This window comes from Bos javanicus, chromosome 3 (assembly GCF_032452875.1).
Source record: "Bos javanicus breed banteng chromosome 3, ARS-OSU_banteng_1.0, whole genome shotgun sequence".
Lineage (NCBI taxonomy): Eukaryota > Metazoa > Chordata > Mammalia > Artiodactyla > Bovidae > Bos > Bos javanicus.
This window is the reverse complement of record NC_083870.1, coordinates 101446071-101466887: the sequence shown is the minus strand read 5'-3', so window position 1 is coordinate 101466887 and position 20817 is coordinate 101446071. Positions and strand designations below refer to the sequence as shown.

The 20817-nt window shown below is 49.7% G+C and overlaps 2 protein-coding genes, 1 long non-coding RNA gene and 4 other non-coding genes across 8 annotated transcripts; 6 read left to right on the top strand and 1 right to left on the bottom strand.

Annotated features, from left to right (window-relative positions):
- The first annotated feature begins 1974 nt into the window (after positions 1–1974).
- On the top strand, positions 1975–4601 carry RPS8 (ribosomal protein S8). The gene is made up of 6 exons (XM_061412136.1): positions 1975–2082; positions 2497–2603; positions 3030–3129; positions 3489–3664; positions 3880–4009; positions 4441–4601. The coding sequence occupies exons 1-6, from the start codon at positions 2079–2081 to the stop codon at positions 4548–4550; spliced, it is 627 nt and encodes a 208-aa protein (XP_061268120.1). The 5' UTR covers positions 1975–2078; the 3' UTR covers positions 4551–4601.
- LOC133245442 (small nucleolar RNA SNORD55/SNORD39) lies at positions 2334–2413 on the top strand. The gene has a single exon (XR_009735699.1). It is a non-coding gene; the product is annotated as a small nucleolar RNA SNORD55/SNORD39 (small nucleolar RNA).
- Positions 2851–2954, top strand: LOC133245446 (small nucleolar RNA SNORD46). The gene has a single exon (XR_009735703.1). It is a non-coding gene; the product is annotated as a small nucleolar RNA SNORD46 (small nucleolar RNA).
- Positions 3728–3797, top strand: LOC133245445 (small nucleolar RNA SNORD38). The gene has a single exon (XR_009735702.1). It is a non-coding gene; the product is annotated as a small nucleolar RNA SNORD38 (small nucleolar RNA).
- Positions 4255–4325, top strand: LOC133245444 (small nucleolar RNA SNORD38). The gene has a single exon (XR_009735701.1). It is a non-coding gene; the product is annotated as a small nucleolar RNA SNORD38 (small nucleolar RNA).
- Positions 4602–7011: 2410 nt separating the features above from the next.
- On the bottom strand, positions 7012–13084 carry BEST4 (bestrophin 4). Of its 2 annotated transcripts, XM_061412134.1 has the most exons (10): positions 11669–13084; positions 11058–11221; positions 10871–10965; positions 9896–10129; positions 9581–9735; positions 9122–9199; positions 8450–8635; positions 8266–8346; positions 8005–8159; positions 7012–7857 (listed from the first exon to the last, which is right to left on the bottom strand). In XM_061412134.1, the coding sequence occupies exons 2-10, from the start codon at positions 11207–11209 to the stop codon at positions 7590–7592; spliced, it is 1404 nt and encodes a 467-aa protein (XP_061268118.1). In that variant the 5' UTR covers positions 11210–11221; positions 11669–13084; the 3' UTR covers positions 7012–7589. The 2 variants fall into 2 exon arrangements, with proteins under 2 accessions (XP_061268118.1, XP_061268119.1); XM_061412135.1 differs by having other exon boundaries at positions 11058–13084.
- Positions 13085–13199: 115 nt separating this feature from the next.
- On the top strand, positions 13200–20141 carry LOC133244665 (uncharacterized). Its single transcript, XR_009735469.1, has 3 exons — positions 13200–13495; positions 15043–15134; positions 16808–20141. It is a non-coding gene; the product is annotated as an uncharacterized LOC133244665 (long non-coding RNA).
- Positions 20142–20817: the final 676 nt, after the last annotated feature.

Below are 20817 nucleotides of genomic sequence, written 5' to 3'. Positions count from 1 at the left end.
AGGTCAAATTGATAAGGCAAGAGATAAGCAAGGGTCCAATACCCCTGGGTCTCCTAGGCCATAAGGAATTTAGGTTTTATTCTGAATGTGCAGGGAAGCCATGGAAGTTTGAAGATACAGAAGAGAGAATGGAATAATGGTGGGAGAATCCTTTCGGCATGGGATGGGATAGGATCTGGAGCCAAGTGCAAAAGAGTCTTATCAGGCAGTTTACTCTATTGAAAAACTTCCCTCTGTTTGAGTTTCTCTTTAGCCACCAGCTAGCTTCTCTCCTCCTCTTTAAAGTCATACTTCTTAAAAGAATTATCTACATGTACTGTATCTTTTTAAATTTCCTGTTTGAATTTGAAAAATGCAGTTTCAAATTTTTCCCCACTCCAATGTAGCACTCAACCCAATAATCACTAGTGAGAGTTGGACTATAAAGAAAGCTGAGCACTGAAGAATTGATGCTTTTGAACTGTGGTGCTAAAGAAGATTCTTGAGAATACCTTGGACTGCAAGAAGATCAAACCAGTCAATCATAAAGGAAATCAGTTCTGAATATTCACTGGAAGACTGATGCTGAAACTCCAATACTTTGGCCACCTGATGCAAAGAACTGACCCATTGGAAAAGACCTAGATGCTGGGAAAGATTGAGGGCAGGAGGAGCGGATGACAGAGGATGAGATGGTTGGATGGCATCACCGACTCAATGGACAGGAGTTTGAGCAAGCTCCAGGAATTGGAGATGGACAGGGAAGCCTGGCATGCTGCAGTCCATGGAGTCTCAAAGAGTCAGATAGGACTGAGCTTACTGAACTGAACTGAGTCCTCCTTTTAACTAGATGTCACAGTAGCATTAGACAATGACCTCACCCTGTGCTGGCTTTCCTCTGGCTGCTCTAATTGCTCCCTCCAGCTCCTTTTCTCTACCTGGGCTTAAATGTTGCCATTCCTCAAGCCTTGGTACTAGATCCTCCTTGTGTGCCACCAGTTGGCACACTACTGTATGCTGATGGGGCCCGTGAACTAAGAATAGTTTTCCTGTTGTTGTTTTTTTTTTTTAATATTTATTTATCTGGCTGTACTGGGTCTTAGTTGTGGCACTCGGGATCTTTAGTTACTGCGTGCAAACTCTTACTTATGGGACGTGGGATCTAGTTCCCTGACCTGCGTGGAGAGCACAGTCTTAGCCACTGGAACACCAGGAAGTCCCGGTTTTTGTTTTAAATGCCGGGAGAAAAAAAATCAAAAGTACGTTTCATGACAAGTGAATGCTAGTATCCCTTAAATTTTATTGACACACAGTCACATCCATTCGTTTCCTATTGTCTATGGCTGTGTTCACACTACAGCAGCAAAACTGAGTAGTGGTGACGCAGAACCTAGAGCCCACAAAGGCCAAAGTATTAACTCCCCGTTTCCAAGAAAAGTTTGCTTTATGCTTTCTCCCTAGGTTCCATTCATTCTGGTAGCTTTGGTTACCATGTATATGCCAAGGAGTCCCAAAGCAGCAACTTCGGTCCAGATTCCTTCTCTACGGATGACCAGACATGAACATCCAGCTGCCTGTCATTCCCACGTGCAGGAGTCACCAAGAGACCAGAAAGAACAAGACCAGACTAGCTCCTATCTCAGCGTACCCCTTTTCACTAAGTAGCACCAATATCCATCCAACTGGTCACGTGAGGAATTCGGAATCCTTGACACACCTCCTTTCCCCTAAATCAAACGAAACCTAAGTCCCCCTCTACTGTCTTCAACGCACCCGCACCCACAGCTCTCACATAAAACGACGGTCTTTTCAAAACGTAAAGCCAGGCAATCCTCGCCCGGCGTTTGTGCCCCGGAAGCAGAGGCGCCCACGCACGCCAGACACCGCGAAATCCCCGCGCGGCCCTAGGTCGCGGCGCAGAGTTCTCAGGACCCTCCTAAACCCGAGGCCTCGTCGCCGCCTCAGAAACGTAAGCAACACCGCCCTCCCGCCCCAAGCGGCTCTCTGCGGCGCCCGGAAGATACGTAAGGAGGCGGGGCTACGTATTACAAACCGGACCGTGACGCGCTGCGTTTTCTCTTTCCAGCCAGCGCCGAGCGATGGGTGAGTGGCGCTCTGCTTTGGGGCCGGGATCGGGGAGCGAGCTCAATCCGGCGCCATCCTGCTTCGGGGCCCAGCCGGCAGCGCGGGCTCCCGGGCCCCCGGACACGGAACCCCCGCGAGGAGGGTGGTGCTCAGGCTTGGGCCCCCAGGACCATCCCCGGGGCCATTCCTGGAGCCGCAGGACTCGGGGCCGCGAGCGGCACCATCATGGCTGCCGGGGTCGGGACGGGAAGGGTCTGGGCTGCGTCGCACGTGCATGATGACACCTTGGAAATGCTGTGACCTCCCGACTGCGCTGTGGGGGAGCTAACCTTGGAGAGCTGAGCGTGCGACCGCCGGCGTGGGGCGTTGGGCTGGCGGCTTCGGCTCCGGACTCCCTGCCTCAGGCTCCCGCCCCCCCGCTTCCACACGCAGGCATCTCTCGGGACAACTGGCACAAGCGCCGTAAGACCGGGGGCAAGAGAAAGCCCTACCACAAGAAGCGAAAGTATGAGCTGGGACGCCCCGCTGCCAACACAAAGGTGCGTGCGGGTCCTCACCGCCCGGGAGGTCGCTTCTGCGGCGTCGGTTGAATCTTTGTGGGGCTCTGCGAGTTGCTGTGGGGACTAGGCGGTCTCGCCTTCGCGTGCTGGGTAGATACTGAAAGATCGCGTGGAGACTGCTGCCGTGTCCTAGTAGTACCTGCAAGGGCGCACGGAGCGAGTGGGCTCCTCGGTGCACCGAGCCTTAATTTTCAACGTTTGGAATCGGGCTTTCTCTCTTGGAGGTGACTGGAATGATGAAAAAGTATCCTTAGGCGTGGTTGTGGCCGTCTTGGTCACCTATGTGCCACTTGCCAATGCTAGGGCTTGTCATAGTTACACTGACTGTTGCCTCCGTCGCGCCCGGGTTCCCTTCTCTCTCACTTTTCCTTGATAACCTAGTTTCTGTCTCCTTGTGTTTTCTAGATTGGCCCCCGCCGCATACACACAGTCCGTGTGCGGGGAGGCAACAAGAAGTACCGGGCCTTGAGGCTGGACGTGGGGAACTTCTCCTGGGGCTCGGAGTGTGAGTGAAGTCCTGCAGGCGTGGGTGGGAACTCAGCAGCTAATCCTTGTTTTTAAGCTTCAGTAAGTGCTTTTAGCAGGAAGTCCATGGCCTGGACCAAGATACTAAAGTTCTCCTGTTGAACAGCTTTGAGGTTGTGGAGACTTACCTCCAATCCTGTCCTGCCACTTAACTCGAATAGCCTCAGAGATTGGGGTTGAATCTGGAGACAATGTGGGTGCCAGCCACCTCTGGAAAGATAGGTTTGTGGAAGATGAACTGTTGCTAGAGTTTCCCTTCTTAAGCCTTACTAGGGTAGGGATGGAAGATTGTTGGCATCAGGTTTACTTGGCTTGATTCTGGATTTCTTCTGTGAGCAGGTTGTACACGCAAGACAAGAATAATCGATGTTGTCTATAATGCATCCAACAACGAACTGGTCCGTACCAAGACCCTGGTGAAGAACTGTATTGTGCTTATCGACAGCACACCGTACCGACAGTGGTACGAGTCCCACTATGCACTGCCCCTGGGCCGCAAGAAGGGGGCCAAGCTGGTATGTGTTTGGCGAGCAACTTCCTGTAGGGGGTGCAGGGGGAGGCCAGCCTGATTTCAGCCTTCTTGTGATGAAAACTCTGTCCAGTTCTGCTACTGAAGGGAGAGAGATGAAAGCCTTTAGTGCTGAGGAAGGTGGCAGGGCTGTGGGATGTGACCCTCCTGAACTAGGGTTTGGGGGTCCCCCTCTAAGCCATCTGTATTTCCTTTATTCAGACTCCTGAGGAGGAAGAGATTTTAAACAAGAAACGATCAAAGAAAATTCAGAAGAAATACGATGAGAGGAAAAAGAACGCGAAAATCAGCAGTCTTCTAGAGGAGCAGTTCCAGCAGGGCAAGCTTCTTGGTAAGATGACTTCTGCATTTGGGGAGGAGGCGTCTCAAGATATGGTGTGCTCTCTGGAGGCTAGAGAGTTCACCAGAAGGATTTGGTAACAGTGAACAAGCACAAATCAGAATATTTGGTCATCTGGTTAGTTTGAAGCGGAAATGGAAGATAGTGGGCAGGAGCCCATAGGCCTGAACTTGGTCTAGGCCTCTGAATTTCAGTAGTATCTTGAGAACTCGTCTGTGTCCAGGCTGAGGGGATTGTCTCAGTGATGAAAACTTTGTCCAGTTCTGCTACTGATTTTCAAAGTGATGATAAAGTATATCTGAGGAGACATTGGGCTTTGTGTCTGCCCCAGGATACCTGGACCAACTTGGGCGCTTAAGGGGATACATAGATATGGGTAGGCCACAGTGTCATTTCCTGAGGACCATACTCTAATCTTGCAGCATGCATCGCTTCAAGACCAGGCCAGTGTGGCCGAGCAGACGGCTATGTGCTAGAGGGAAAAGAGCTCGAGTTCTATCTGAGGAAGATCAAGGCCCGGAAAGGCAAATAAACCCTCTTCTCTCCTGTCTTAGCTCATCTAATAAAGGCGTTTACTGTTCTATGCCATGTTCATGTTCTGAGAGTACTTCATTGTTTGGCACACTATAGAATGCCCCAGTTCCCCCTGCCTGAAGGCCAGGCCTGTTACGGGGCTGTGACTCTAGCCGGAGGAACAGTTCTCGCTCCTGAGGCTGAGTTTCAGTGGCAACAGGGATGTGTTGTGCAGGCTGAGCAGAGACTGAGGGAGGTAACCCAGCTTGGGGCCCCTGCAGTATTGGGCTGTTGCCTGGACCATCATTGGAACCAAAGCCATGTTGCCTCCCTCAAGTTCTTTTAGAGACCCTGTATGCAGACTTTGGTTTGGGGTTTTTTTCAGGCTCCTGGTCTAGAAACCTTGAAATTGTGTTCTACACTTAAGCATTGTTGAGCAAGTTATACATATTAATTATCTCTTGAGCTCTAATCCTTTCCCCTCTCCTTACTCAAAAGTTAGTTTGTTTAAATTGTTGAATTGGTTTCTTCAGCTTTCCCTTTTCATAGTTCCTCAGTTATTTGATTGTAGCAAATAGTGGTCTTTTAGGTTAAAGACAGGTTCAATCTTAGCTTATCCTTGGGTCATAACTCCCACATCAAATGTCACCAAATTTTGTGTGGTGCTAATGGTAAAGAACCTGCCTGCCAATGCAGGAGACATAAAGAGACGCAGGTTTGGTCCCTGGGTTGGGAAGATCCCCTGGAGGAGGGCATGGCAACCCATCCCAGTATTGCCTGGAGAATCCCATGGACAGCGGAGCCTGGCAGGTTGCAGCCCAAGGGTTGAAAACAGCTGGCAACTGAGCACAAAGCACAACTGCTGCTCTGATCGCTTTTCTGCATCCTGCTTTGCTCTTCTGTTTTCTCTAACACAATCCCAGCTCTCTGTGATCATTTTAAAAAGCTAAGATTTTTAAACTTCTTTTGGATATGAACCATTTTTAATGGTATTTGTTACAATACTGCTTTTATGTTTGGTTTTTTGCCTGCACAGCTTGTGGGATCTTAGTTCCCTGACCAGAAATCAAACCTGTGCTCCCTGCATTGGAATGTAAAGTCTTAACCACTAGACCACCAGTGAAGTCCCTAAAAGATAAATTTTTTTACACAGCATCCCATCTCAAAGTTGGAACCAGAAGCTATGGAACTCAATGAGACTAATCCCTTCTATGATGACTGCCATCCTTTACATGTGTTCACTTACTATTCCTTTTGTTGAGAATACTTTCTGTCAGATGCCCACGTTGCTCACTCCTTTCAGATCTTTGTCAGTCCAGTGAGTTCCCTGATCACAGAATTTTAAATAGCACTCCCTTCCATGCCATATCTTTTGCCCCTGTTTTTTTCCTTATTTGGCATAAATTTTGTTTATTTGCTTATTTTGCACCCTCTATTAAAATATATCTCCTGGGGAAATGGGTATGTTTACTGCTGCATCTCTAGTATCTGGAAAGGCACAGCAATATACCAGTCAAATATGTACTTTAAGGAGTTCTAAAGAAAAGGTTTTATCCAATTTAAAGTGGTTGAAAAGTACTTGTCTTAAATGAGCTATAAATCAAAATTGGTTCATCAACTTGGCTAATTGCAGACTTCTGTAATTCCGACTTCTGGCTAAGCAGTTGGAAAAGGTGGACCACTAAGACCAACCCTTTAAAACCTTATGGTTGACTCTGGGGAGACCTGACCTCTGCCTTCCCACCCAGTGATCTGGCAACACATGGTCATTAGCTGATGCTCTGAGAGCTGTGTGTTGGGCGTGGCACAGCAACAAAAGAGCTTTGAATGCATCTACATCTCCACTGCTCTCCCTGATGAGCACTCAACCTGAAGCAAGGCTTCCTCTCAACCCTTCCAAAACACTTCGGGTGCCTTCTGAGTGAATGGTGACCACAAGGTGCCTTTTCTGGACAGTACAGGTTTGTCAACCAAGGCTGAGAAAAGTTCACCATCCCGTCACCCAGCAGGAAAGTAGAACCCAGCATTGTGATCCTGTCAACAGTGCCAGAGGCTGCATGTCCTCAAGCTCTCCCTACATTCGCCATGCCTCCCATTTTTGAGTTTTGGCGGTTGTTTTCCCTTGGCTTTAGCATTCAGCTTTGGCATTTACCAATTGTTTAGAAGGCAGGAATCTTAGAGAAACTCAGTTTAGGAGCAACTCTAGTACTCTGTGGGGTCAGCTGAGTGCCCCAGTCTCAACACAGAGATGGACCACCTGGAGTTTTCACCCCTTAAGTTGTCCTTTCTCATTGTTTGGTGGGAACAGAGAAGGGCTTGTTCAGATGCCGCAAGTCTAGGCTGGGTGCCTTCACATCTCAGTGTCAGCTTCCAGGGCAGACTCTCAAACCCTCTCTGCCCACCGCCACCACCCCCGCATTTCCCCCCGCCCCCCCCCCTGTGCCAAATCCTTATCTTTAACCCACTTCAGAGTATGCCAGTTCAGTTTTAAGCAATTTTAATTGCACAAATAATAAATGAATACATTCTCATTGTAAACAAATTGAACATAACATAAAGTACCCAGTACACACTTTGGCCCCTCTTCGGGGTGAGGTTATCAGAATAAGGTATATTCTAAACATATTTTTATGTGACCTTGGGGGCAGCAGCAGCATTCCCTGGAACCTATTAGAAATATGCAAATTCTTAACCTCCATCCCAGACTTAATGAATCAAATGCCAGGGGTGGTAGGTACCCAAGACTTTAACAAGCCCTTCAGTGATACTGATGCTCCCTCAAGTTTAAGAACTGGCCTAGCCCAAAATCACAGTGGAAATAAACCGCACACCTGGGATCTAGTCCTCTGTAACTCGCCCTTGTGTCCTAGCTAAACTGCTAAGCCAAACTGGAAGCATCCTCTACCCAAATCAGGCCCTTATGCCATCGGGGGCGGTCCCTAGGTGCCCGGCCTTAGGGCACGTGGGAATGCTGCTCTAATAACTCCGCAGGGCCCGCAAAGTAGGCGGGGGCGGGCCTGGGGGAGGCAGCTGGACTGCCCACCCCGGCTGGTTTGGCTCAGGGCTCCTGGGTCTCGTCCCCTGACCCTGACGCCTCCTCCTCAATGCGGTCCGCTGCCTCGATGTCGCCGCCCTCTTCGGCCCGGAAGCGCACCAGATGCGGGGTACGCGGGGCGCGGATGCGGCCGAAGTTCCGGAGGCTGATGGCTGGCGAGGGAGCGCCTACGCCCAGGAAGCGGCTGAGCAGCGGGGTCTGCGCGGTCACCGGCCGGGCTGGCACAGGGGACGCCTCCACCTGCAGGCTCTGCTCAGGGTCGTCGCTCATGCTGCGGGCAGGCAGGAGGGCTGCGTGAGCAAGCCTCTGACAGCAGGTGGACCCGGAGGGACCGAGTCCTGGGCGACCGGAGGGTGGGTGGGGAACTGGAGCCTGGCTACTGACTCAGGTTCTGCCTCAGCCGGCGTAGGCTACTCACCGCAGGTTGAAGGTGGAGCCCAGGAAGGAAGGCCGCAGCGACTCGGCCACCGTGGCCACCGTGTAGGGCGGCTGCGCCGAGTCCTCATCCCAGTACGCGTCCTTCTCCGCGGGAGGCAGGTTCTGGTACATGTCATCCACGGAGAGCAGGGATACCTGGGAGCAGCAGGTCACAAGAATCCCCTTCTCTGCAAACCCGGACTGAGAGCTGGCAAGGAGGGAGAGCCCGACTGCCGGGAGCTGCCACCAGACCCTGAATCACCTGCAAGTTGCGGTCTATAAGCTGGTTGGTTTCAAAGTCGTCGTCATCCTCACCAAAGGGATTGATGATCTGTTCTGCCACCTGCAGGTGGTAAGAGAGTGTTTTCTGGGCTCAGAGCCCTACTTTCTAACTGCAAAGTGTGGGTGGGTCCTGGGTCCATATCCCCACCCCCTGAAGTGCCCACCTTGAGCCAGCCGGCATAGAAGAAGAACTGCAGCAGAGTGGTGAGAGGCACGTACATGTCCAGGTCCCCTGCGGCTTGCCCTGGCTCCAGAGGCTCCCGAGGTGTGGCAGCCCCTGCCACTGGCTCCACAAACTGGCGGCCCACCAAGGAGAGGGCAAAGAAGGAGTATACCGCTATGGTCACCACCTGGAGGAGGGAATGCCAGGCTGAGTGGGACAGGTTAAAATGCTGTCTCTGCCCCGAGGGTCAGTGGTAGATCTAACAATTAAAGCATGTATCGGGGACTTCCCTGGGGGTGAGCTCCCAATGTAGGGGGCCCAGGTTCGATCCCTGGTCAGGGAACTAGATCTCACATTGCTGCACCTTGAGTTCACATGTGCCAACTAAAGCTTCCCCATGCTGCAAATAAGACCCAACCCAGCCAAATAAATAAATATTTTAAAAAATAAATTAAAAAATAAATACAACATGCAGCAAGGTGTGGCAACACCAAATGGGAGGGGATCATCTTAGTGAGGGCCCAGGGAGGCTTTGAGGATGAGCCCTTGGCTATTTAGTGTCTCACTGGACTGAACTGCCCCTGGGCAGGTACCATCTCTAGTTTTTCTCAGTGTCACACACAGCACAGGACATACAGTAGGCACTGGGACTGGGGAGGTGAGAGGCAGTTACTTGGGTGTAGACGAGGGGGATGCTGATCCAGTCATAGTGGAAGAGCATGCTGCACTTGGCCCGGTACTTATTCAGCTCCTGGTGGAACAGCAGGAAGAGGAAGTCAGTGGAGACAGAAAGGAAGAAAGGAGAAGGGAGTCCAGTACACATTAGGCCTGGGCAAGTCTCATTCTGCTTTCAGAGGTGTTGTCAGGCTGGGGTGCCTGTGATGGAAGGCAGTTCAGCACAGTGACTGCAAGGACAGACCCTGGAGCCAGAAGTTCTGAGGATGAATCTCAGCTCCACTAGCTGTGTGACTTGGGCAAGTTTTTTTTCCACTCCTTGCCTCAGTTTCCTCACTTCCTCACACTTGCTGCGCTACATAATAGACACCATGTAGGTGTTAAGCACTGAAATTATGGTTGCTGTATGCAAAAGTAGGGAGAGGAGGGCAGATGGGCCTGTCCTAGGTCGACTCACTTCCAGGAGCAGGCAGAGAGCAATGTCATCACGGATTCGCCCATCCCTCCGGGCCTGGGCCGCCAGGTTGGTGAACCAGACGCAAGGAATCCAGTACTTATTGAAGTCAGATTTCAGGCTCTCAAACTTTTTCCTCTCTTCCTGGGACATGAAACCTGCAGAGATTGAAGAGAAAGAAATGAAGTCTCATCCTTGTCCTCTAAGACTCACCGCTCTGGGGTCCTGGAGCTCCCCCTGGTGGTCAAACCTCCCCGCCTAGGAGACCCTCGGGGCAGGTCCGGTTCAGTCCCTCCCAGGGCTCCCTGAGCGCCGCACCTGCGTCCACCACGTGCTCCATGGTGGGAAAGCGCTTGAGCACGCGCGTGCTGACAGAGCGCAGCACCAGCACCGACGCCAGGTTGGCGTAGCGGATGAGGGTCCGGCGCAGCAGACGGCCACGCTGGTCCACGCCGTGCACGGTAGCTGAGATGACGCACATCAGCTGGTCTGGCAGCGGGATGCTTGTGTACTGGGCCCACCAGCGGTTCACCACCATGGTCACGTAGAAACCTGGTGGCCGCCGTGGGTAGTGGGGACGGAAAGGGAAGACGGAGGGCTTGGAAGTCAGTGTGTCCTGCCGGCAACCAGAACGCCTGGTCCAAGCCGGGTGGAACCAAGGCAGAGGGAAGGACACATTGACTCCAGCACCCTGCCTCGCTTGTCAGAGGGACAGCCTTATTCTCTGATCACGCCCTGATGGACCAAACCAGGCAGGGAGGAAGAAGACTGCAGACCTCCTCAGGCAGAGGAGACATGATGGTTCAAGTCCAGGCAGTGGTTAACTCTGAGCCCTGCTTCCCATGAGGGTGTGGAGGGAAGTGTCACCTCTCTCCAGTTCCCCTGCAGGACGCAGGGGGATGTGAGGCCAGCAGCAGGCTGGGGCTGTGTTTGGAGTGAGGGTCAGGCTGGTGATAGGCAGGGCCTGCTGCTGCTGCTGCTGCTCCTAAGTCGCTTCAGTTGTGTCCGACTCTTAGTGACCCCATGGACTGCAGCCTACCAGGCTCCTCTGCCCATGGGATTTTCCAGGCAAGAGTACTGGAGTGGGTTGCCATCGCCTTCTCCAAAGCAGGGCCTAGTCCTCTGGAAATCCTAGACCCAGCACACAGCTCCCGTGTCTGCTGAGCCTGCTCTGGATGACCTTCAGATGTGCCGCTGGGCTAATTCTGACCCTCAGCGCTAGCAGCCCAGCCCAAAGGTCAGGAAAGATGGCTAGGAGGCTGCAAGCGAGAACCCCTTGTCCTTTGAACTTACCCAGTACAAAGGACAAGGGGATGAGGTCCGCAGAGCGGTTGCAGTATCGGGCCACCTGAGCATACACACGCTTCTGCTCCTGGGTCAGCAGCAGCCTGGGGAAGGTCAGGTGAAGCCTGCGTTAGAGGGAGGTGGCCAACCTAGTCCCCCGCAGGCCAGCCCTGAGACCCTGCCCTCACCCTCGCACCGGTAGGTGACGCTGAGCAGAGCATACAGGGCGATGAAGAGGAGGAACTCCTTGTAGAGGAGCTTGTAGATGCTTCCCCGCCAACGGAGAAGCAGGCCAGAGAAGCCTCCGAAGCGGGCCTCTGCCACTTTGAGGGTGTAGGAGACCGTCATGGTGCTGGCGACCTGGGGCAGAAGGTCGTGAGAGCTGCCCTTGGAGCTGTCCTTCTCTCCCCATAAACCTCCTCCTTAGCCTGCCTTCTCATCACCCAGCTTAGGTCCCCAAGTAACCTCCTACAACTCTGGTCACCCCCCGACCCCAGCCTTCACCCTTTCAGTAGGAAGGAAGCAGACAAGCAGATAGAGCACACCCCCAGCCCCCTAGGACTCAGTGGCACATGGGTCAAACCAGGATGAGATGGGGCAGAGGGGAGCTGAGATCTACATCCTCTCCTGCCTGAGGCTGCCCCAAGCTCCTCTTCCACTTGCAGGACTAGGAGGAACCCCTGAACTGCTGAGGACAGGAGACTCAACTGTAGCCCAGCCCCATACACCGTGGGGTCTTGCTCTCGAAGCTGATAGTTGGTCTCTCAAGGCACTGGGCACTCTGACCCCCATCCCACACCTACCTACCTGCTCTGGACAGCAGCCTGTGCCGAGGAAGGGGAACTGAGCTAGGCTTCACCCCACAACACTTAAGTACCTCCTGGGTCCATAAAGTTTGGCCGGACTGAGGTTATCATTGATGGATTGAGGCTGTCACCCGACTTCCCCTGGTGCTGGGAACTGGCTGTGTCTTCCTGTGCCTGCAGGGCTGGGCTGGCCTTTGAGTGCTATAAATGCCTCTGCATTGACCCCACAGCTCACACCATATCCTTGGAGCCAAGGTGACAGAACTGACTGTCCCACGCTCCAGGTGAGAAGACAGATGCATGATAAAGTGTCATAACAGCTGCTGATGGCAGGGCACTGACTAAGTGGCAGGCACTGTGCCAGAGCACCAGTCCATCAAATCTCTGGCCTGTCCTGGGAAGCTCCCTCCCCACGCTGTGAGCTGGTTCTCCCTGCAAGTGGTTCCTGAAGAGAGGAAGCATGAGGAAGCATGGAGAGGTGGTTAGGAACGTAAGTTTGCGAGGCCGACACACCTGGGGTTGAATTCTGCCTCTCTGTGGCTTTGTCCAAGATACCTAATCTCTCTAACTTCAGTTTGCTCCTCTGTAAAACAGTATCAATAACCCCTTCCTCACAAGGCAGTGGGGAATATTCAGAGCAAGAATGCCCGGAGCCTGGAGCATGCAGGCATTCATCCTGGGCCAGTGAAAAGCCAGCCTTTTCCCTTTGGTTTCCACCTACTGGTCCACTGTTGCTTCTCAGAACCTGGGATGCCTGGCTGGCCTCTCCCCAAGCCAAACAGTGCCAGGTCCTGGCTTTTAACGTGGCCTATGAGATGCCCCCACTTCCACCTGCTGTCATCAGCCTCTGACCTCGCTCCTTTTCACTGCTCCTTTGAGGTCCTCTCTCGAATCAGTTAGTCATACCGCCCTAAAATCTTCTACAAAGAGGTCTCCCCTCCAGCCCACAAGACCTTGGACAGGATTACGTCTGATTCATCTCAATAAAGCTGAGGACTTGAACCCAGGCAGGCTTTTCTTTTCTCTTTCTTTCTATTTTATTAAAAAAATTTTTAAATTAGAATACAGTTGATTTACAATGTAGTGTTTCTGCTGTACAGCCAAGTGAATCATTTATGCATATATCCACTTTTAATTAGATTCTTTTCCCATATAGGCCATTACAGAGTACTGAGTTCCTTGTGCTATACAGCAGGTCCTTATTAGTTATCTACTTTATATATAGTAGTGTATATATATCAATCTCAGTCTCCCAATTTATATCCCTCCACCTTCTCCCCCCATAACTAAAAGTTTTTCTACATCTGTGATTCTATTTCTGTTTTGTAAATAAGTTCTTTTATACCATTTTTTTAGATTCCATATATATGTGGTATCATATATTTGTCTTTCTCTGACTTCACTCAGCATGAGAATCTCTAGGTCCATCCATGTCATTATTTCATTTTTTATGGCTAAGTAATATTCCATTATATATATATATATATATATATATATATATATATATATATACACACACACACACACCACATCTTCTTTATCCATTCCTCTGATGAACATTTAGGTTACTTCAATGTCTTGACTATTGTAAACAGTGCTGCTGTGAACACTGGGATTTGAGAGTTGGACTGTGAAGAAAGCTGAGTGCCGAAGAATTGATGCTTTTGAACTGTGGTGTTGGAGAAGACTCTTGAGAGTCCCTTGGACTGCAAGGAGATCCAACCAGTCCATCCTAAAGGAGATCAGTCCTGGGTGTTCATTGGAAGGACTGATGTTGAAGCTGAAACTCTAATACTTTGGCCTCCTCATGCAAAGAATTGACTCATTGGTAAAAACCCTAATGCTGGGAAGGATTGGGGGCAGGAGGAGAAGGGGACGACAGAGGATGAGATGGCTGGATGGCATCACTGACTTGATGGACATGAGTTTGGGTGAACTCCGGGAGTTGGTGATGGACAGGGAGGCCTGGCGTGCTGCAATTCATGGGGTCGCAAAGAGTCGGACACGACTGAGCGACTGAACTGAACTGAACACTGGGGTGCAGGCATCTTTTAACCTGAAAGACATCTGGTCCCTCTCCCCACTTTTTGTGAGAAACTCCCTGAATGAGCAAGGTCTGAGAGCCAACCCATGGCCTGACAAGTTATGTTCTCCTTCCCAGGCTCAGGGAAGGTGTGCATATGTAGAAAGAACAGGACTCTGTGTGTGTTTGTCCTGGAGGTCTGGAAAACCCACGAGCTGACCTGCAAAAGGGCAAGATACCAGTTCTGGGGCCTTAACTCCCCTAGCCCTGCAGCCTCTTCCCACGCTCTGATCTGTGGCTTTCCTAAAGCATTCTGGACTGCTTCTCTTAAAGAGTCTCTGGTACCTGGAGAGCTCAGGCCCTGAGGTCCTATCACTTCTCTGACAGTGCTTCCAATTGGCTGCATTTTAGTCCTTAGCTCCCATCCCCATCTGAGGCTCTCTCACATCAGCCTGTTACCCAACTCTCTGGATCCCTGGCCTGTGCATTTCCCACAGAGCCATGGGTAAAGGTACAGAACCTGAAGCCTTGCCCCTGGGGAGCAGTCCCCAGGCCCCACCCTGCCCCTCCTTCCTGAGTCACTTTATCTCCCTTCCCAGTTGCTGACAGGTCCCTTTGGTTTATGGTCAAGGAGAGGGAACCACTCCACCTGTAAATCATTTTCCCCACCCTTCTTTATCCTCCCCTAGCTCTTGCCCCTCCCTCTCTTCTGGTCCTAACCACCAGTGCCCCCTCCCCTCACAGCTGAAAGCTGATATATGACTTGGCAGTTTATTGCATGGAGTCTGGAGCCAGACTGCCTAGATAATTTTTTTTAAGAGCACATTTTATACATTTATTTATTTTGTTGTTCAGTTGTTAAGTCGTATCCAACTCTTTGTGACCCCTTGGACTGCAGTGCAACAGGCTTCCCTGTCCTTCACTATCTCCTACAGTTTGCCCAAACTCTTGTCCATTGAGTCAATATTTATTTATGTATCTGGCTGCTCCGGGTGTTAGTTGCAGCATGCGGGACCTTCAGTTGCAGCATGTGAATTCTTAGTTGTAATATATAGGGTCTAGTTCCCTGACCAGGAATCAAACCCAGGCCCCGTGTGTTGGGAGCATAGAATCTTAGCCACTGAACCACCAGGGAAGTCCCTGCCCATATTTTTAAATCCAGACACCACAGTAAACTACCTTTGTGACCTTGTTCTTAAGCAAACTGTTTAACCTCTGTCCTTAATTTCCCTGTGGGGAAACAAATACCTATCTCACACAGTTGTTGTGACTATCAAATGAATTAATATTTATGCAGTGCTTGGTAAGCATGAAATGCTCCTGTAGCTATTAACTTCTCCTTTCTGGTGCAGGTCTTGTACTTCCACATCTGCCCCTGCAAGGACACCTGAGATCTTCTTGTTGCTGAATCCAGTAGGCCTCTCCTGAGTCCTCACCTTACTTGGTATCTTTCACTCTTTTTTTAAATTTTATATATTTACTTGGCCACACAGACATGTGGAATCTTAGTTCCCCGATCAGGAATCAAACCTGTGTCCACTTCATTGGAAGTGCAGAGTCTTAACCACTGGATCACCAGAGAAGTCCTGCATCTTTCATTCTTGAAAGACTCCCTTGACCTCTGTGACTTGATACTGTCAAGAGATTCTGACTCTGAACTGCCAAGGGGTAGGCATTTGGGATAGGTGTTCAAATAGGAGCAGCAAGCCTGAGAGCATCCTCTGGAAGATGGAGACTCAGAGAACTCAGAAAAACCTCAGCTTGGTCAGAGGTTGTGAGCATCTTGTGGGGAGGAGAAAGGGCACTAGTAAGAGGGACTGAGAGATGAGTAGAGTAGGACAGATGCAAGGACAGAGAACTAGTGACTCCCAGAAGAGTCAGGCAGGGGAATTCGCTGGCAGTCCAGAGGTTACATTTCCACTGCTGGGGGCACAGATTTGATCCCTGATTGAGGAACTAAGATCCTGCATGCCATGGGGCCAAAGAATAAATTAAAAAGTCATGCAGTGGTGAATAGTGGAGTCAGGCATCTTGGGTTCAGATCTTGGCTCTGCCCCTTAACCTTGGGCAAGAGGCTTAACCCCATGAGCCTCAGTTTCCTCATCTGTGAAATGTAGATAATAATTCCATCATAAGGTTACTGTGAGAAGTCCAGAAGATAAATGCTGAGCCCTGTGCCTGGTTTGTGGCAGTGTATAAGACCCATTAATGGCAGCTTATGTGACACTGAAGGAGGAGGCAGAGTAGGCTGGCAGGCCCTTCAGTTACAGCATCCAGGAGGATGTCCTCTTGATGCCTGGGCTCCCAGAGGAGGGCGCCAGAACGTTGTTATCCTTCCAAGGGGAGGAGACAGTATGCCACCCCAAAATGCGCCACGTTGGCATATTGGTTACTTTGAGCTAAATAGGCACTTGAAAAATTGCAAATGCAGGGAGAGGCTTTCTCTGAACTCACCTTATCTGCCTGAAGAGGGAGCCTCCAAAGAAACTCAATCATCACAAATCCCCTTTCTGGGAGTTTCATCTCATATCACAGGAAGTCTATATCACATCCAGACCAACTTTGTCATAAACTATCATATCTCCCACCCATTCTTCTAAGGGCCCATACCTCTTTCCTGTAAATTATTTACTCTCCCCTAAGAGGCCTACATTCCCCTACCCCTTTCTCTATTCAGTTGGTATTTAAACCTCAATTCTAAGCCACATGGAGGAGTTATTCATTTTCCCCTGGAATATCCCCCATGTATAGGTTTCCCATACTGTTCATGGGGTTCTCAAGGCAAGAATACTGAAGTGGTTTGCCACTCCCTTCTCCAGTGGACCACATTTTGTCAGAACTCTCCACCACAATCCGTCCACCTTGGGTGACCCTACATGGCATGACTCATAACTTCACTGAGTTAGACAAGGCTGTGGTCCACTTGATCAGTTTGATCAGTTTTCTGTACTTGTGGTTTTCACAATCTGGTTTCTGTCTGTCCTCTGATGGGTAAGGATAAGAGGCTTATGAAAGCTTCCTGATGGGGGAAACTGATTGTGGAAGAAACTGGGTCTTGTTCTGATGGGCGGGGCCATGCTCCAAAAATCTTTAATCCAATTTTCTGTTTATGGACAGGGTTGTGTTCCTTCCCTATTGTTTGACCTGAGACCAAACTATGGTGGAGGTAATGAAGAAAATGGCGACCTCCTTCAAAAGGTCCCATGCAGGCACTGCGCACTCAGTGCCCCCAACCTTGCAGCAGGCCACAACCCACGCCTCCACCAGAGACTCCAGGACACTCACAGGCAAGTCTAGGTCAGTCTCTTGTGAGGTCACTGCTCCCTTCTCTTGGGTCCTGGTGTATGCAAGGTTTTGTTTGTGCCCTTCAAGAGTCTGTTTCCCCAGTCCTGTGTAAGTTCTGGCAGCTCTAGGGTGGGGCTAATGACGACCTCCTCCAAGAGGGCTTATGCCACACCCAGGTCTGCTGCACCCAGAGCCCCTGCCCCTGCAGGGCTGCTGCTGACCCGTACCTCCACAGGAGACACTCAGACACTCAAGGCAGGTCTGGCTCAGTCTGTGTGGGGTCTCCTGGTGTGCACAGGTTTTGCTTGAGCCCTCCAAGCATCTCTGGTGGGTATGGGATTTGATTCTAAACGTGACTTTGCCTCTCCTACCATCTTGCTGGGGCTTCTCCTTTGCCCTCAGATGTGGAGTATCCTTTTTTTTTTAGTGGGATCCAACATTCACCTATGCAATATTGCTCTTTACAGCATCGGACCTTGCTTCTATCACCAGTCACATCCACAGCTGGGTATTGTTTTTGCTTTGACTCCATCCCTTCATTCTTTCTGTAGTTATTTCTCCACTGATCTCCAGTAGCATATTGGGCACCTACTGACCTGGGGAGTTCCTCTTTCAGTATCCTATCATTTTGCCTTTTCATACTGTTCATGGGGTTCTCAAGGCAACAATACTGAAGTGGTTTGCCATTCCCTTCTCCAGTGGACCACATTCTGTTAGACCTCTCCACCATGACCCGCCCGTCTTGGGTTGCCCCACGGGCATGGCTTAGTTTCATTGAGTTAGACAAGGCTGTGGTCCTAGTGTGATTAGATTGACTAGTCTTCTGTGAGTATGATTTCAGTATGTCTGCCCTCTGATGCCCTCTTGCAACACCGACCATCTTTAGAAAAGGCAGAGGAACCAGAGATCAAATTGCGAACATCCGCTGGATCATGGAAAAAGCAAGAGAGTTCCAGAAAAACATCTATTTCTGCTTTATTGACTATGCCAAAGCCTTTGACTGTGTGGATCACAATAAACTGTGGAAAATTCTGAAAGAGATGGGAATACCAGACCACCTGACCTGCCTCTTGAGAAATCTGTATGCAGGTCAGGAAGCAACAATTAGAACTGGACATGGAACAACAGACTGGTTCCAAATAGGAAAAGGAGTACGTCAAGGCTGTATATTATCACCCTGCTTATTTAACTTCTATGTAGAGTACATCATGAGAAACGCTGGACTGGAAGAAACACAAGCTGGAATCAAGATTGCCGGGAGAAATATCAATAACCTCAGATATGCAGATGACACCACCCTTATGGCAGAAAGTGAAGAGAACTAAAAAGCCTCTTGATGAAAGTGAAAGTGGAGAGTGAAAAAGTTGGCTTAAAGTTCAACATTCAGAAAATGAAGATCATGGCATCCGGTCCCATCACTTCATGGGAAATAGATGGGGAAACAGTGGAAACAGTGTCAGACTTTATTTTTTGGGGCTCCAAAATCACTGCAGATGGTGACTGCAGCCATGAAATTAAAAGAGGCTTACTCCTTGGAAGGAAAGTTATGACCAACCTAGATAGCCTATTCAAAAGCAGAGACATTACTTTGCCAACAAAGGTTCGTCTAGTCAAGGCTATGGTTTTTCCTGTGGTCATGTATGGATGTGAGAGTTGGACTGTGAAGAAGGCTGAGTGCCGAAGAATTGATGCTTTTGAACTGTGGTGTTGGAGAAGACTCTCGAGAGTCCCTTGGACTGCAAGGAGATCCAACCAGTCCATTCTGAAGGAGATCAGCCCTGGGATTTCTTTGGAGGGAATGATGCTGAAGCTGAAACTCCAGTACTTTGGCCACCTCATGTGAAGAGTTGACTCACTGGAAAAGACTCTGATGCTGGGAGGGATTGGGGGCAAGAGGAGAAGGGGATGACAGAGGATGAGATGGCTGGATGGCATCACTGACTCGATGGACGTGAGTCTGAGTGAACTCCAGGAGCTGGTGATGGCGTGCTGCGATTCATGGGGTCACAAAGAGTCGGACACGATTGAGTGACTGAACTGAACTGAACATTCTCCTGTCAATGAGTGAAGAAGTTGGCTTAAAATTCAACATTCAGAAAACTAAGATCATGGCATCTGGTCTCATCACTTCATGGAAAATAGATGGGGAAACATTTTTTTGGTCTCCAAAATCACTGCAGATGGTGACTGCAGCCTTGAAATTAAAAGACAGTTGCTCCTTGGAAGAAAAGCTACGACCAACCTAGACAGCATAGTAAAAAGTGGAGACATTACTTTGCTGACAAAGGTCCGTCTAGTCAAAGCTATGATTTTCCCAGTAGTCATGTATGGATGTGAGAGTTGGACTATAAAGAAAGCTGGGTGCTGAAGAATTGATGCTTGTGAACTGTGGTATTGGAGAAGACTCTTGAGAGTCCCTTGGACTGCAAGGAGATCCAACCAGCCAATTCTAAAGGAAATCAGACCTGAACATTAATTGGGAGGACTGATGCTGAAGCTGAAATTCCAATACTTTGGCCACCTGAGACTCATTGGAAGAGACCCTGATGCTGGGAAAGATTGAAGGCAGGAGGAGAAGGGGACGACAGAGGTTGAGATGGTCTTTCCCCAGTTGCATCACCGACTCAATGGACATCAGTTTGAGCAAGCTCCAGGAGTTGGTGAAGGACAGGGAAGCCTGGCGTACTGTAGTCCATGGGGTCGCAAAGAGTTGGACACGACTGAGCGACTGAACTGATGGGCTTCCCAGGCGGCACTAGTGGTAAAGAACCTGCCTGCCAATGCAGGAGATGTAAAAGACACGGTTCAATCCTTGGTCAGGAAGATTCCTTGGAGAAGGGCATGGCAACCCACTCCAGTATTCTTGTCTGGAGAATCCCATGGACAGAGGAGCCTGGTGGGCTACAGTTCATAGGGTCATAAAGAGTTGGACACCACTGAAGCAACTTAGCATGCACGCACATCCCACATGTATACAGAAGCTCTGCATGTTAATAAACTTGCTTTTGGGGACTTCCCTGGTGGTTCAGTTGTTAAGAATCCGCCTTCCAATGCAGGTTCGATCCCTGGTTGGGGAACTAAGATCCCACATGCCACGGGGCAACTAAGCCTGTGTTTTGCAGCTAGAGAAAAGCCCACACTGCAATGAAGACGTAGTTCAGCCCAAAAGAAAAAAGAAAGTTTTTAATTAAAATAAAATAATCCTTTAAAAAAATACATAAACTTGCTTTTTGTTTTTTTGTACTTGTTGTTAATCTCTTTGTTGAAGAGTCCTGTTTGGGTTAGTTTGATTTGGGAATCCAACTTTAGATACTGTAGTTAAGCCAGAAAAGATAAGAATGAGTAAGTCATAAGTAAAGACTAGGGGAAAAGTATTCCGGGCAGAGGGAATAAATGTGCAAAGGCTCAGAGGCAGAAACAGTTCTATTATGTGTGAGAAAGACAGAGAGAAGGCCTCTCTGACTACAGCAAAGCAGGCAAGAGGAGATTGTTTAGAGAGGTCGACAGGGCCTGACTATGGGGAACTTTATAGACCATCTCAAACCATCTCAAGGATTCTGAATTTCATTCTCAGACTAAAGGGACACCCCTGAAGAGTTACTTGTAAGAAATGTACCAACTAATAAGATGATAATAATAAAGGAAACTCTGTGTGTGTGTGAGGGGGGCATGTGGGAGAGTATATGGCAACTCTGCACTACCTGCTCAATTTTTCTGAAAAATCCAAAACCATTCTTAAAAAAATAAAGCCTACCAATAAAAAATACAAAACTGAAAATAAAGAGCCCTGTATGAAAACCTAAGATGGGGAGAGTTTTGACTTCTGCTAACCCCCAATACCT

Bases quoted from the DNA above. Each gene is read 5' to 3' on its own strand.
- RPS8 (XM_061412136.1), top strand. The intron at 2,604-3,029 runs GTGCGTGCGGGT...TGTGTTTTCTAG, and splicing joins GCCCCGCTGCCAACACAAAG to ATTGGCCCCCGCCGCATACA. The intron at 3,130-3,488 runs GTGAGTGAAGTC...TTCTGTGAGCAG, and splicing joins CTTCTCCTGGGGCTCGGAGT to GTTGTACACGCAAGACAAGA.
- BEST4 (XM_061412135.1), bottom strand. From the start codon at position 11,209: ATGACGGTCTCCTACACCCTCAAAGTGGCAGAGGCCCGCTTCGGAGGC. The intron at 8,636-9,121 runs GTAACTGCCTCT...TCCCTCCTCCAG, and splicing joins TCCCCCTCGTCTACACCCAA to GTGGTGACCATAGCGGTATA. The intron at 8,160-8,265 runs GTGATTCAGGGT...TGCTGCTCCCAG, and splicing joins TTATAGACCGCAACTTGCAG to GTATCCCTGCTCTCCGTGGA.